The sequence below is a fragment of the Gopherus evgoodei genome, chromosome 11 (genome assembly GCF_007399415.2).
Source record: "Gopherus evgoodei ecotype Sinaloan lineage chromosome 11, rGopEvg1_v1.p, whole genome shotgun sequence".
Taxonomy (NCBI): domain Eukaryota; kingdom Metazoa; phylum Chordata; order Testudines; family Testudinidae; genus Gopherus; species Gopherus evgoodei.
Window position 1 is genome coordinate 68,694,795 of NC_044332.1, and position 16,655 is coordinate 68,711,449.

The following is a 16,655-nucleotide window of genomic DNA, read 5'->3' on the forward strand; positions in this document are numbered from 1 at the left end:
GCCAGGCATTTACCTCCAGGATGCACCTGTCTCTGCCTGGGCACCTACCCTTGACTGGAAGGATTGAAGAGAACACCACTTGCGCTCCCAACTCCTTCACCCATACTCCCAGAGCCCTGTAGTCACTTCTGATCTGCGGAGGGTCATTCCTCATGGTATCATTAGTGCTCATGTGGATGAGCAGCATGGGGTAGTAGTCAGAGCGCTGGATGATCCTCGACAATCCCTCCATAACATCTCGGATACGGGCCCCTGGCAGGCAGCAAACCTCCCATGCCATACCTGGGTGACAGATGGGTGTCTCCATCCCCCTCAGAAGAAAGTCACTAACCACTGCTACCCTACATTTCCCCCTGGGAGTGGTGGCTGTGATCCTCCCAGCCTGGGAGGCACATGGCTTCTCCTCCTCCTCCTTTGGGGGTGATTCCTCATCGCTCATTGGCAAGGCAACATATCAGTCTGGCAGGACCTTGAAGTGGCCTGCAAAAATAGGAAAGACTCCAGGCAGGAAGGCCTGGGAGTAGGAAGAGAAACTTTTGTTTTGTATGGACTCTTGTTAGACTTTAATTTGGAGCTGGAATTTTATTTGGAGTTTATTTTTATGTTAATAAACCTCAGACCCCAAAGAGGGGTATTTTTGACCACAGAAAGCCCATCTGGAGTTTATCTGAGGAACCAAGTGGGGAGACTTGTATGGCTCCCAGGAGGCCATGAGGAGGCCATTCACTGACAGGGAAAATTCTGTATCTATAGTGAGAATTTATGTAAGCAAAACATAGTTACATGAATGGGAGTTTGGCAGAAAAACCAAGGTTAAGATCTCTAATCCTAGAAAAAGGATCAGTGGACTCTTCATATTTACAGATTCATAGATGGCATAGGAAGAAGGGACCATTATGATCATCTCAGGCTTGTCTATATGGTGCTGACAAAGCACACTAGAGAGGCAGAATTTGCAAAGCACTCTAACTGCCCTGCGTAAACACTGTTGGCACACTCTGAAAAGTACTTAATTTGCATTAATGTAGTCCCACTTGTTAATTTGAACTAGATACCTTTCAGAGCACACCAGCAAGGTCTACACGGAGCAGTTTACATGTGGTACATTAGAACACTTTACAAATCTCACCCCTCTAGTGTGCTTTGCTGGTGCCATGTAGACAAGCCGCTAGTGTAATCTCCTGCATGACACAGGCCATAGAACCTCACCCAGTTAATTCCTGAATCAAGCCATGACTTCTATTTGAGCAATAGCATCTCTTTGAGAAGGATATTCAATCTTAATTTAAAGATTTCTAGTGATGGAGAATGAGAATCCATCATGTTCCAAGATAAATTGCTCCAATTGTTAATGACCATGATTAAAAATGAGCATGTTATAATAATCAGTTTCAATAGAACAATTATTGTTACTTTGATTATAATTTATATTGTACCACAGGTACTGAGGGCAGAGGTCAAGACCTCAGTATTATGATTCCTCTGAAATGGGGATTGTTGAAGCCATTTTCTAAATGAAGATATACAGTATTTGCTGTATATTTTTACAGTGTCTAAAGTTTCCAGTTCACATTTCAGAGCTTTTTTTCAGATCCAAAAACAACATGTATGGGAGGAGGGCTGCTCTCTCCAGAAACCTCCAAAGGAAAATAGAAGATAAATCAGTAGGAATCAGACCAACATCTTTAAAAATAGCAAGCTTGCAAAGCCAATAGATCTAAACAAGTTGGAATGTCTTTCACGTTAGCATCTTCTTTGTGTGGGTCCCTCAAGCCATGTGTCTATATACAGAGGGTGGGAGCTCTGCCACTGATTTAAATGGGCCAAGAATTTCATCCTGAGTGAAGTTTTTGTATAGTGTGTTGAAGAATGTTTACTGTACAGGACAAAAGTAGAGAACTGTAGAGGGTAATGAACTAATTTTGGTATAGTAGATCTCACAGGTCCTGACTCAAGCATTTACAGAGGTTTTTATTTGCTATAATATTACTCATACTTGTTATTTCTATTTTCCTTTCAATTCCATGTACAGTACAGAGTACCTACTTTTGTCATACAAAACATTTTCTCAAATGGAGAAAAAAGTGTTTTTTAAAAATACTTCAGAATACAGGTTTTACAAATAACTGTTGTTTTAACATTGTATATATTCTTTTTCTTTCTTTTTATAATGAAGTGGGTTCATAATCCAATTTCAAATGCAAGCTTTTTGCTACATTGCATATAATAAAAGATGAAGTATTTGTAGTCTAGAGATAGTCACTATCACTACTTTTATGAATAATAGAATCATAGAATACCAGCGCTGGAAAGGACCACTGAGGTCACAGAATGGAGGGCTACATTTGGGACAAATCTCAATGCCTTAATCTTTTTTCACTGATACCAGGGTAACTCCACTAACTGGAGTTGGATAGTAATTGAATCCATTATTTACAAATCACAGATTCATTACATATTGGTGCCTGAGCAGTGCTGTTATCTGCAGCACATGAAGTCATTATGCTGCATATGTTGCAGAGTTTACTCAAGTGCTACCAGCTGTGCCAAGAACCTGAGCTTGGCACACTGGAGTGCAGCTGCGGCTTTTCTGAGATCTGCCCACAAGCTCTCTGATAATTTACTGTTGGTCAGTCTGAGAAGATAAACCACTAATGCCTTCCCACCCACTCTAATTCTCCTGGAAGATAAGCACCACACATGAGGAGCTAATATCTCTTCAAGGCCCCAGACTAAAATCCCCCAAATATCCAGAAAATGGGCCTGTGTTTAGGAGAAGTTAATGAAAGAAGTACTGTACTCTGTTAGGTCCCAGTAATGCTTTGGGGTCTGCTAGCATAGAGGCCCCTGACAGCAAATCCAGATGCAGGATCAAGACCTCAGTCTTTAAAGCATTAGTGTATGGAAACGTGAAGAGATGATTCTGAGGTGAAATGGTGAGTTATACACCATTCCTCAGCATAAAGGTGCTCCAATGCAGCACTGTGAAGGCTAAATTCTCCTCACCTTACTCCCACAACTAGTGCCATTGATGTCAAGGGCCCTATTTTAGCAGAATTTGACTTTGGGTCTATAGAGCTGATTCACCAAAACACTTGAGTACACACTTAGCTTTAAGGATATGCTTATCCTATTCCTGTTCAGCAAAGCACTTATCCGAGCTCTTAACAGAAAGCATAAGGCTAAGTCACATTGAAATCAACAGAACTTAGGTAAGTGGTTAAAGTTAAGCATGTGCTCAAGTGCTCTGCTGAATCAGAGCATTTATCAGGAATAACAGAGGTGAACAAAACAAAAATGCAGAATAAGTCAGTGTAAATCAAAGAAGTAAAAATGTATTTTCCAGCATCCAACAAGGCATTCACCTAGTTTCAGTGGCTTTTGGGACATATACAGATCACACCAACATCTTGTTTAGGTTATTGGTGGAACAAGAAAGCAATGTTTACCTTAAAGGCATGTTCCAATAACATATTATCTTGGGAGCTTTTAAAGGTTATTAATTTACAATTCATTCCTATTTCTGAGTTCAGCTCTCAAAGACATCTACATTGGAGCTTGTTGGTGAGCCTGACAATCACAGATACAAGTCTTGTAATTGCAAGAGCACTGTCTACTCAGTGCCACTGGCAGTATGATAAAAACACTGATGAGCACATATACCATAGGTGATCCTGGAAAGTTCATTATTCTGCAAGTTTCCATAGGTTTCAAAACCAAACAGGTGCAAAGGCATAAATACTCTTGGTGGATATGAAAAACTGAACTATGTTAAACTGAATACATTATTGTTATTAACAAAACATCACTGTTGAAGCAGTGCTCCTGCACAAAGACTTCTGGGCCACTGGAAATATGGCCAAAGATCACAGTTGGAGGAATTAGGGCAATATACCCAAGTCAATCCTCATAGCAGTAATGGCGCACCGAAACAGCCAAATCCTCGGATTGTTCAATAAATAAAACAATAAGACACACGCAGAGAGCAACAAACAACATTAAAATGGAATCCAATGAGCCTCAAGGGTGCCACAGATATGTTCCACCATCTGTCGAGAAAGAATGGATTCCAGAATCACAGTATCTGGAAGGAGAAGGCCTCCCAGCCTCTCATGATTACACAATGGAATGGGGGTGGGGGCAGCTTGCATTTCAGTATTGTTATATTAATTGCTGTGTGTGCACCCACGGTCCCTCCAATAGACTAGTTTTTGGCACTAATATGGCAATTACAGAAGATAACCAACTATCTGGTAATTCACAATCTGGCTCACTCTGGGAGTGCTAATAAGAAAAAAGTTGCTCTGAGCTGTGATTTTTCATAGCCTACTCAACTTCTCAGTTTTAAACACCAAGGGCAGATGCTGCAGCTCAGAACCAGCAACAATAGGGGCAAACTACATACCACAGCAAAACTGAGGAGAAGCACAAGAATAGCCAGATTTTTAATATCTCAGCAAAGGGGTTCCCAAGTGTAATACAGCTAAAGAACCTCCATAAAGGGTTAGTCTCTTTGTCTCTCTTTCTGTTCTGCTTTTACCCTAAATTCTCCTGGGAAGAGTTAGCTGCAGTGCATATTCAGGGGTAGATCCTACCTTGTCACTGTCCACTGTGTTCTGTGAGGTCCTGGATGCAATGGAAATGGTATCCGGCTGACTGCTCCCATCTCCTTGGCTGTCTGCATCATCCACTCCATCTCTGCAAGGAGACAACGAGAAAACAACCCTGTTTACTTAAAGCACCAGCCTTGGGAAGTGCAAAAATTCATAAGTGGATTTGAGAACTGCAATTCAGCACATTAGGGCAGGATTTGTGCTAAGATTACCCCACTGATGGAGCTCGTATTATTACACACTATGTAATTTAAAATGATGTCACCTCTGCTGTAGGGTTAGAATTCTGCATATAATCACCATGTTTATTGCTGGAATAGGAATGGCCCTTGTGTCCATATTTACAGCAACGAAGGCCCTTGCTCCTAGAAATAGTTCCCTAATGAGGGTGGTAAGGTAGATACTCCACTCGAGTTAGATTTCTCACTTAACTAAAACCAGCTATCCAAATTACAGCATGGCTGTTCGCGACACTGAAGTGAAGGGGCATTTCTGCAGTTTCACTGTAATCCACATTTTGGGGGGTTTAAAACTAGTATAATAATGACAGCATTGTAAACTAAAACAATAAATGTATATATATATATATATATATATAAAACCACATCAGTCTGCTGGCCTAGGGTATTTTCTTCCCTCCTGAAATTCTTTTCTTTCGAACCTCTCTTTCCCTCTTTTTAAGAATTTCTTTACTGAAATTAGTATACGGAATACAAGCAGCCAGTTACGTCTGGCAGGACTTTGATGTTCCAAACAAAGGTCTCACTCTTTCACTGGGATCGATGAGAGCAAACTCATCCATAAGCCAACGAAAACCGTGAGGGCAAGGATGCTCTACTGCTTAGGGTGGTAGTCTGTGGTTCAATTTCCTGCTCTGCCACAGATTTCCTGTGAAACCACAGGCAAGTCACTTGGGTCCAGATTTTTAAAGATATTTGGGTGTTGCTCCATTCAGCATTGCAGAAGTGACTTAGACACTGAGAAGCTTAAGTCTCACTGACTTTCAATGACCCTTACACTCCTAAGTGTCTAATTCACTTATGAAAATGAGGCTTAGGCTCCTAAATCAGTTAGATGTTGCAACACTAAGTGGCGCAACACCTAAGCACCTTTAAAAATCTGGGTCTTAGTCTCTCTATGCCTGAGTTCTCCATCTGTAAAATGGGGATCAAAGCATTGGCCTACTTCTCAGGGGTGTTATAAAAATAAATACATTGAAGATTGAGAGGTGCCCAAATGGGGGCCCTATAAGTTCTTCAGATAGACAGACTGACTGTGCATGGGCTCATGAAGTATGTTCTAATGGATCCCAATGCAAGATTGGAGCCTTAGTTAATGCAGTGAAGAGAATAATCCATTTTATATCATTTTTTCTAACCAAGTACTCCACATTTTTGTCCACAAAAGTCCTGTTATTATTGCTTATTATTTGTCATTGATGGTAACACTGAAACTCTGAAGTCCATTCATATACTGTCAGGACCCCTTATTTTTATTGTCACATGATACATAAAATCAAACAAGAAAAAAATATGCAGACACTTGTTTGTTAGGAAAAAATAGACTCCTCTTCAGGTGGGGTCAGCAAGAGAAATATTCTTGGATTCAATGGATAACTTTCATTCTGGTCCAGCAGTTAATTCATTATAAGTTATACATCTCTCTAGTAGTTTGGCAGGGTTGAATATTTTTAATTTGAAAATGTCTGATTGGTTTCCACAGAAAAGGTTTTCATTACATTTTTTCCTCCGTTTCATGGTCGAAAAAAAGCAAAGTTTGTCTGTGAAAACTGTGGTTGGTTATAGTAAAAATTCTAAATTAATCCTGTAAAAAGCTAACTGACACTTTCCTGGCATGACAGAGCAAAGCTCCACTGATTTCATGGAGGATTTGACTCCTGATTTTTTGTTTAGGACAGCTTGACCAATCAGATTTTTTTTTTGCTCAAACAGTTGAAGCTATTTTTAGAATTTCTATTCAATGAACTAATCTGAGCAAACCTGCACTGCTGAAGAAAACAGCTGCAACAGAGAATCAAATTCCAAACAGGAGGGTTGTTTAAGGAATCACTGAGGTTACCTTTTACTGTTATTTCTCTGCTTTGCTGGTGTCTTGGGGAGCTGGATTGGCTCCTTCAAAGCTCCTTTCAAATGGATAATCCTCTCCTGAATGACTTCCCGGATATTTTTGATCCATTCCTGTTTTGTTTCAATACTGGATGCCTAAAGTTCCAAAAGGCAAAACGATAGGCATGTTATAAGATTCTTGCATGTCTCCTATGTAGAAGAGTCATGATTTGTTTATGTTAACACATGATTGACTGTTTCATTGTTGGTTCTCCACTCCATTGTCACAGCAGCTGGAATACCTGGTAAACCCAGCAGAACTGGAAGTGTATTTTTGCCATACCTACCTAGTAAGTTCAACAAGCAACATGAGAGCAGTTAATCTCTGGATGTATATTTAATACAAGAAATACAAAATGCTCTATGGTGAGGAAACAGGTTATCAGTGCACAGCTGGTATTTCTCAAACAAAATATCTAGTGCGAGTTCTTTTTTTAAGAATGTAATCAGCGAAATGTTTGTCAGCTCTGTGGGTCTGAAGAAAAGCACTATTGTCAACGAATCCAGGGCAATCAACTGAAGCAATTATAGTCCCCAATATAAATACAAACCAAACTCAGAATCACCCTGAGTTAGATTCTACAGAGGCTCAACACACAGACTGTAATAGGAAGAGGACTGCAGTGGGCTGACCAGTTGCATAATTGACCCCCTTGAGCCAGGTTATATATTAGAACCAAATTCTGCCCCAAAGTGCAGGCAGAATTGACCATGACTCCAATGCGAATTACATGGATGCTTCCACGGAAAATAAATCTGACCTTTCACTTAGCACTCCCAGTCCCCAGTTGGGAATTTAATATTTTGCAGGCAAAGAAAACAAGCTCAAAAGACTCACTTTCAGCACTGTTTTGTTGTCTGAGGATGGTGTCCGTCCGGACCACAAGGCAAACTTACAGGGATCTCCCTCAACGTGCTCTGTCACTCCCAGTTCTGAGGTCTAATGAGAAGGAGAGACGATTGGAGACCACACATTATGAATGGAGCCTCCTGGTTTCAAGAAGTTTTACACTGGAGTGGGAGCTCAGCTCCTCTGGTATGTTGTACACTGATAAAATATACTGAAAACAAAGCCATAAGCAAGGGATGGCAAGTGAGAGGTGTTTGATCAGTTCAGATGAACCCCACTGCCACTACTCCAACCACCATGCACATTGTCATCTTTAATCTTTCCAGAAATGCTCTGAACTTTGCTTTTCGGGGTTCCAGAATGCATAAGTATTCCAAACTCAATGCAGAGACAAATAAGCCTTCCCTTCCATCTCTACCTACAAAAAACTCAACCCCAGAATATCTCATTCTGGTAGACCTACCAGTAGTTTGTTCTTGTAAACATATTTAGTGTGTCCTGAAGAATCTTTGATCTCTTTGCTAAAAACCAAAGAGATTTCAAAGAGAAACAAGTGTCTCTCGCGGCCTTTCCGAATGAGAGACTTGGGATCCCACACTTGAAAGGAATCCTGAAGGATGAGCTCTCCCTGAACATCCAGGTTTTCATCAAAGCCTAAATGAAACACAACAGAACATTTTATCCAGTTTTGTTCCTGGAACCAATATCCCCAATGATCAACAAAGCAGGGTTTTCACTGTTCAGAGGATTACAGTGTTACGAAAGAACAGGAACGTAGAGTCACATGCTTTATTATGCAACTAATTCTTGAATGGATATTAATGGAAAGGCACTGTCACAGTCAGAACATTGTTCACATTATTCTCTGTTGCTCTGGATTTAATTGTTTCTGTGGTACCTAGTATGTCATATATATATATATTGGGTGAAATGTACCTATATTGTTGTTCTATATGTACCTTCAGTGCTTTCTGTTGCATTTGTGTGTGATATTATTGATTAGGCAAGGGGAAACACGGTAAAACTTTTAATGGTGACAACTCTATATAGGGCAGCAATATATCGAACACTGGGCATCTTAATTCCTTGTAAATTACATAATAAAGACTTTAATGATGAATATTGTACCACGTGGCAATTCAGAGCATTTTAGCTTAGCTTATCATAATATGGTCATTGTAATCAAAGGTAGGCAAACCTCAGTGGGCCTTTCTGATCTCACACCAATGTGGTTCGAGAGTAATTCCACTGGAGACAATGGAGTTATATTAGTGTAAAACTGGCATGACATCAACATTGGGCTTTACCAGTTTAGAGTTTAGGTTCAATTCATAAAATAAACCTTCCAGATGCTTGTGCAAGCCTTAGACAAACTGAGCATAGTTCTTGATTCTCACAGGAACTGATTCTCTTGTAGTAATTGGGCATTTCTGCTTTTGGTCCTCTCGTTTTCCAGGTGTGACAAGCATTTCTGAGACATCTCATGAGGAGCAGGGAAGCATCTGAGAGCAATGGGCAATCAGTAATCACAGGCCTGTCACTGCAAATTCTAAGCAACAAGACACCCCAGGATTAATTCCTGCATAGCTTTCCCCCTCATGATTTTGAGAATCTGCTACCTTCCAGCATGCTGACGTGCATGGCATCATTGGCTTTCTTGGGGACACTGAGCATCACTTCCAGGCCATCTTTGAGTTCTCCTTTGCCTTCTTCACAACAGGTTAAGAGTTCCTAAAAAGAAATGCAGGCCATATATAATTAACTGCTTTAGAGGCAGAATAATATACACTCACTTAAATTCAGGTTACATTTCCTAGCCTAAAGCCTTGTCTCCATGCAACATTGCAACAGGTTAATTAAAGGTGAGCTTTAAAATGGATTAAGTTTAATTGCATCAAAGGCCATGTGGACACTCATATATCACAAACCTGGATTAAGCTGATTGAGAACTAGTTTAAGGTTCAACAAAATAGATCACCCTGAAACCAAAATAAGAATGTCTACAGAGGAGTTTACACTGATTTAACTAAGCCATTTTAACTGAAGCAGTTTAACTAAATGGATGCATATGTCATCTGTAGAGAGGGCCTAAAAAAGGCTTACATTGTCTCTATTTCTAGTGAGATTTTCCCCGCATATAATTTGTTTAGAATCATAGCAACGTAGGGCTGGAAAGGACCCCAAATATCATTTAGTCCAGCCTCCTGAGCTGAAACAGGACCATCCATCTAACCCAGTGGTTCCCAAAGTTGTCCACTGCTTGTGCAGGGAAAGCCCCTGGCAGGCCGGGCCGGTTTGTGTACCTGCCATGTCCACAGGTTTGGCTGATCGCGGCTCCCAGTGGCTGCGGTTCGCTGTTCCAGGCCAATTGGAGCTGCTGGAAGCGGCATGGGCCAAGGGACATACTGAAAAATCTCCAGTGACAGCAATCCACAGTCTTCCTTGGTAATCTATTCCAACACTTAAGTATCCTTATAGTTAGAAAGTTTTTTCTAATATCTAGCCTAAAATTTCCTTGCTGCAGATGAAGCCCATTACCTCTTGTCCTACCTTCAGTGGACATAGAGAACAATTCATCACTGTGCTCTTTATAACAACCCTTAATATATTTGAAGACTGTTATTGGGGTCCTCCATCAGTTTTCTCTTCTCTAGATTAAATATGTCCATTTTTAACCTTTCCTCACAGGTCAGGTTTTCTAAAGCTTTTATCATTTTTGTAACTATTTTCTGGACCGTTTCCAATTTGTCCAGATCTTTCCTAACGTGTGGCAATCAGAACTGGACACAGTACTCTAGCTGAGGCTGCACCTGTGCCAAACAGAGTGGGATAATTACCTTCCATGTCTTACATAAGACTCCCCTATCATTTATTAGTTTTCAAGTGGATACGGTCTGATCAATTTGCAAACATTTGCAAAATCCAAGATCAATAGAAAATGTTCCCATTGTTAATTGTAAAATTAGTCTAATGAGTCTTTTATTTGTATGTAAGTATTCCTGTGTTGTACTTGTCAACATTTGAAGGAAAAAATTAAGCTCATATCCAGCGTCCAAGAAGAGACAGATGTTGGCTAGGGGTCCCTATCCAAACCCAGGAAAACACCCAGATGTTTGCTATTGTTAGAAACAGCTGAACTGTCATTAAAACATCTGACCAAAGTGTTCCAGAAAGCAAACTTACTGTATAAGAAAACACTTCTATCTCTCTTGGATTTTCCCCTTCTTTCTTTTTTCTCTTCGTAGAGCTAGATTGGATGTTCAGAACTCAGTTCCTGTGGAGAATCAGTCTCACTATGTCTACTTTTCCTCTTCATGCATCTTTTCTTCTGTCATTTGTAAGGTACCACATGACTCCCCCTCAGAAGTTCTTCATCCTTTGCATTTTTCTCTCCAAAACACTCTTTCTCCAAGACGTTTCTCTTTCCCAATTCAGTCTTTCTCCCCTACTTACTTTTACAATTAAATATTTCATTTTTCCTCTCCCCCTTCTATCACTATTATTCCCCACCATTAAATCTCTCCTTATTTTTGCACCCACCTATGACTGATCCAACTGCCATCAAAGTCAATAGGAATTTTCCCACTGATTTCAGTAACAATTAGATTAGTCTCCCTCCTCTTGCCCCCTTGGGTCCTCTTGGGATGGAGATCACTCTCAAATGCAAGTTGATGGTACAAATGTTTCAGAGAGTGAGCTGGTGACAGAGTTAATTTGTAGGTATCACCATCCACATTGAAAGTGAATTGAGAGCTCTGCCCTGCAGCGTAGGAAGCCTGAATACTGCAGCACTGCATAGTGTACAATACCCAGTAAATGAAAGTGACTATAAACACAAGGAAAACTGTGTTTATTGTCACTCATTTCCACTTACTGAGATGGATGAAATGCAAACAGTAAATAAACAGCATTAATGGTGAAAAGTAAATTGGAGCTTTGCAATTTTTACCAGTTTAATTGCTTATGTTATTAACATACAGGAAAAGATTTTCTTTAATATATGATACTTAACCTCATGGTGTGCATTTATAAAAACTTGGTAATTTCAATGCATTGGTAAAAGAACCTCTTGGGCAGAAATACAGTTGAGAAATTGGCGTGAATTTGCTAGAGGTATTATCATATTCATGTATGATTTCCATGCCATTTTACAAGACAAGTGTTCTGGCTGTGCCAACTTCTCCACTGCCTTCATTCATTGTGCAGTCATTTACACCTGTACAAAAGGTGTGTAAGCCACTAGCAGATCAGCATGGCAGCATTTCACACGATATCTTCGGTCCTTATTTGGCCCACATTACCATAGCATCTGTGTGCCTCACAGTCTCTAACATATCTGTTTTCACAACACCTCTGTGAGGTAGGAAGTGCTATTATTCCCATTTTACAGACAAGAAACTGAGACTAAGTAACTGATTTTTAAAGGTGTTTATAATGCCTAACTCCCATTGTCCAAGGTTACACAAGAAGACTGTTGCAGCAATGACTTGAACTTAGGTCTCGCTAAACACGGGATCATTCCTCCTCTTCTTACTGAGTCAGATTTTCATCTACAGCTCTTTTCCTGGCCCAACTTATTTCCACCTCAGCATCAGATCAGCTGCATTGGTCATTGTGTCGGCAAGTAAGGGGTGAGCCAAGGCTCCTTCCACTCCTGGGCCCCTCTCTCCATTCCCTGCCACCTATGTGGAAGGGGGACCCAGCTGCAGCAGCTGCTCAACCCCTCAGTAGGGTCTGACCATGCAGTTAGCTTCCAAAGGAGATTAAGAGGGGTCGTTACACTCACTAACTCCCCTGCACAGGCTTACAGCGAGGCTTCTAACTGAACCTAATCTGACCAGAGCTAGACCCCCATATCTTGTGGCTTCAGGCTACTGTGCCTGCCAGTCAAGTTACTGACTCTCTCTGTGACTCTTTGTTCCCCATCTGAACAATGTGGCTAATCAGACTAGATCGTTACTGTACCTTCAGTAAAAGCTGGTATTTGGTGATCCTCTGGACAGGCTTGATTAAATAGGAGGAGATAGAGTTGGCCAGGCCATGCCTTTGTTGAATTTCCTACAGGAGGCGAAAACAAGATGCTGTTAAATACAGACATGAAAAAGCTTTTACCCAACACCAGATGGAACCACCCATAACTAATTTTAGCCATGGAGTTCTTACTTTAACTAGTTATTAGTTCACATACAAAGAGTAATGTGGTTTCATAAAGGACAGCAATATACCACAGGGTTATTTAGTGTTCTCTTCTGGTCTGTAAATAGGGAGAGCTCTGTGCAATCACTCTAGCTCGGACTCTGTTGAGTAAACAACACAGGTTTTGCCTTAGGATGTATTTATTGTCATGTAAACTGTTTTTCCTTAGTCGTGAAGGTTTAAATCAGACCCTTAACATTAAATCCTGCATTAATGTCATGTCTGGGGTGGACCTTTATCATAATTCTTCACATTCTGGAGCGTTTACTCACTTAATAACCTCCAGGATGTCCTGGGCCAGATTCTATGCTTCAGCATAACAGGGGAAGGGGAGGGGCCATTACAGATCCAGTTATAGCTCCTTTGTTCTCCTCTTGGCACATAGCCATGGGTCAGGTGAGAGCCAGCCAGGACACTGCACTAACTTGCTCCAGTTGGTAATAGCGCCAAGAAGCATTCTGCCAGCTGAGGATATAGCTAAAGAGCAATATACTCTGACCCCTCCTCTTCCCCACCAATGGTATTTGCCCATCTCGCAACACAACCTGTGTACCGGCTGGCATATGATTCTTTTCCTGGAACCAGTTCAGCACATTTCTTTTTGTACTGTGTGTGTAATTAAGTTTTTCATCCTTCTTGTGTCCCAGCTCTTGGTGCAGTAGGACACTCCAGAATGCATTGCCTATGTGCTCTTGGTGAATGTTCACTAGGCACACTAGCCCCTGCTGATGCACTATGGGATAGCTGCTCAGAGATGGTGAAATCTGCACACCTGCCCAGCCCTTCTACACTGAATAAGGCCAGAGTGAACTGAAGGGGTCCTAAAAGTCTCAGTTCCTATCGAGAGAGGATTTTCCCAGCATAGGCATGGAGGCAGACAGCTGCAAGGCAGCCTCTAGAGGACTTCTCCACACAGCCTGGCATAGGAGACACACACGGCATTGGGGTGAAGGCAGGAAAGGCATATGGGGCATGGGATCACAAAACATGGCACTGTAGAGATTCTGGGCAGTGCTGCCACCCAGGGCTGACTAAGACAGTTACGCTTGGGGTTGTGGAGAAGCCCAGGACTGGGCTTAAAGTCTCCTCCCCTCTTCCTCTGGGCTGCATGTTCTGTGCTGCATCTCTAATAGGTGAAGAACAGAATCTCACTCAGTGACTGATGCACTGATACAAAAACACATAGAAAGCAGGCAAAGTGTGGTTGTGCAAATATAGTTATGAGAGCAGCAAAATTGCTGGGTGGACACAAGCTGAACGGTGGTAGGTATCCAAGTCTCTAACTAGTCAGTCAGGAGTTTTAGCCAGGACAAGGCCTTAGAACACACAAAACTGCCATCCACACAAGGACAAGAGTGTGGAGCTGCATCCTGAGCAGTTACTGCTATGTAATACTGCCCACGGGACATAAAAGATTTCAGATACATCTGTAAAGTGGGATCTTTTGTAAAACACTTGGATGCTGGAAAGCACTAGATGAACTTGCACTACTATATCTCTTGAAGAATGAACTAAGGCGATACAGGGATTCTGCCTGCTTCCTGAGAAAAACTTGCCTCTAGTTCATTGGAGAAATTGTTCAAGAACACTCCATCCATGCGGAAATATGAATCCCTATAACACTGCCAAGGTCAGTGAACCTTACCATGTTGTGCTGTGTGCATGCTGGTCATGCAAGTCAAAGGTGCCTGGGGGCAGCTCTGTACTAACACATTGAGCTTTTTCTAAGATCAAAAGAAAAAGATTTCAAGTCAGGGGAAGAATATGGCCAGTGTTTGAACCAGATCCTCCCTGTTTTGTACTTTCTTTGTGTCCTCTTGGACACCCAGCCTGTCTATGCTCTGGCCAAATTTTCCTAGATATGCTCCAACACTCCCAGAAGGTGAACTTGCTCATGATAGTTTAAATAAGAAAGCAATAAACTAAGCTCTATTATTGTTCAAATTGTTCAGAGAAACAGTCCACAAGGCAGATAGAAGAGAGAAACAGGGATCAAATGTTTGTTATCTATGTCCCAGATTCTCAGCTGGTGTGAACTTGCATAACTCCAATGACTTCGAAGCCATGCTGATTTACACCGAATGGGGATCTGGCCTGTATGACTTGGCACTATTATATCTGGTGATTGTGGAGAATATATTTCATTAAATAAGTGTCAGAAAAAATTATTGAGTCCAGTAGACATTAGTGATCTCTGAAGCTACTGGATGAAGAAAATATACACAGTTTTAATGCTGTTGTATACAGAGTTAGGTATTACAGAAGAACAGATATAAGAAGTGTAGGAGTTTGGTGAATCAAGTAAGTTGTGGCTGTTAGAATTCACTGCTATTTTCAAAAGAATAGGGTGCTGGTTTCAGTGTCCCAACCAAAGTCCATTTTGCGTAACCATATTTTGACTCCCTAAATTCTTCCTGTAGTTTCAGAGACCTCATCTGGAATACTGTGTTCAGTTCTGGTCTCACATGTTTAAGGAGGATGAATTCAAACTGGAACAGGCTCAGAAAAGGGCTGCTAGGATGATCCGAGGAATGGAAAACCTGTCATATGAAAGGAGACTCAAAGAGCGTGGCTTGTTTAGCCTAACCAAAAGAAGGCTGAGGGGAGATAAGATTGCTCTCTATAAATATATCAGAGGAATAAATACCAGGGAGGAGGAGGAATTATTTAAGCTCAGTACCAATGTGGACACAAGAACAAATGGATATAAACTGACAGGAAATTTAGACTTGAAATTAGGTGAAGGTTTCTAACCATTAGAGGTGTGAAGTTCTGGAACAGCCTTCCAAGGGGAGTAGTGGGGGCAAAAGCCATATCTGGCTTCAAGACTAAGCTTGATAAGTTTATGGAGGAGATGGTATGATGGGATAGCCTAATTTTGGCAATTAATTCATCTTTGACTACTAGCAGTAAATATGCCCAATGGCTTGTGATGGGATGTTAGATGCGGTGGGATCTGAGTTACTACAGAGAATTCTTTCCTGGGTGTCTGACTGGTGAGTCTTGCACCATATGATCACCATATTTGGAGTCGAGAAGGAATTTTCCTGCAGGGCAGATTGGCAGAAGCCGTGGGGGGTTTTCACCTTCCTCTGCAGCGTGGGGCACGGGTCACTTGCTGGAAGATTCTCCACACCTTGAAGTCTTTAAATCATGATTTGAGGACTTCAATTGCTCAGACACAGGTTTGATACAGGAGTGAGTGGGTGAGATTCTGTGGCCTGCATTGTGCAGGAGGTCAGACTAGATGATCATAATGGTCCCTTCTGAACTTAAAGTCTATGATTCTATGATATGGCAGTCTCCCTTGCTGCCTGTCCTATGCTGATGATTAGCAATGCCATGTGCATTTAGGGAAAGATCTTTGAAATGGAAAGATTCCCATTGATTTGAATGGGTGTTCAATGAGGTCCTGTACTAGATAGCTACTTTCCTCTCATTGGTGGCTGCATTTCTGTGGTGGATGGGGTGACTCCAATGTTTGCAAACTTTGTGCAGTGCTTTGGGAATCCTCAGAGATACTATGGAAGATTATTATTACACGGAGTATCTCTTTAGCAAGATGTGCTGGATATTGTCCAAATCTCATTAAGAAGAATTGGAACGATGAATTTAATTTCCTTCATATTACACTGAGGGCCTGATTCTCCACTGTCCTGCAATTTGTGCAATCATTTACACCACTGCAAAGTAAACACTAACCACATCAGAATGGGAAAAATTTACAACCCACTTTGCACTGGTGTAAATGATTTCACAAGGTATGGGACTACGGAGACCTTTTACCCTTCAGGGATTCTGGCGTGTCCTTTTTCTCCCTTTGCATTCCGAGCTGTTTTTCAGCATAGTAGAATCTCTACCTGGGCCGCA

The 16,655-nt window shown here is 41.3% G+C and overlaps 1 protein-coding gene across 6 annotated transcripts in view; it reads right to left on the reverse strand.

Annotated features, from left to right (window-relative positions):
- Positions 1-16,655, reverse strand: part of KALRN (kalirin RhoGEF kinase) — a 798,047-nt gene that overhangs the window by 204,741 nt on the left and 576,651 nt on the right. For all 6 annotated transcript variants that reach the window (XM_030580108.1, XM_030580107.1, XM_030580109.1 and 3 more), the window contains exons 28-33: positions 12,555-12,647; positions 9,209-9,320; positions 8,053-8,243; positions 7,578-7,679; positions 6,693-6,835; positions 4,596-4,698 (exon numbers count right to left, since the gene is read on the reverse strand). In XM_030580108.1, the coding sequence (XP_030435968.1) occupies positions 4,596-4,698; positions 6,693-6,835; positions 7,578-7,679; positions 8,053-8,243; positions 9,209-9,320; positions 12,555-12,647 (744 nt within the window). The remainder of the gene's footprint in view (positions 1-4,595; positions 4,699-6,692; positions 6,836-7,577; positions 7,680-8,052; positions 8,244-9,208; positions 9,321-12,554; positions 12,648-16,655) is intronic.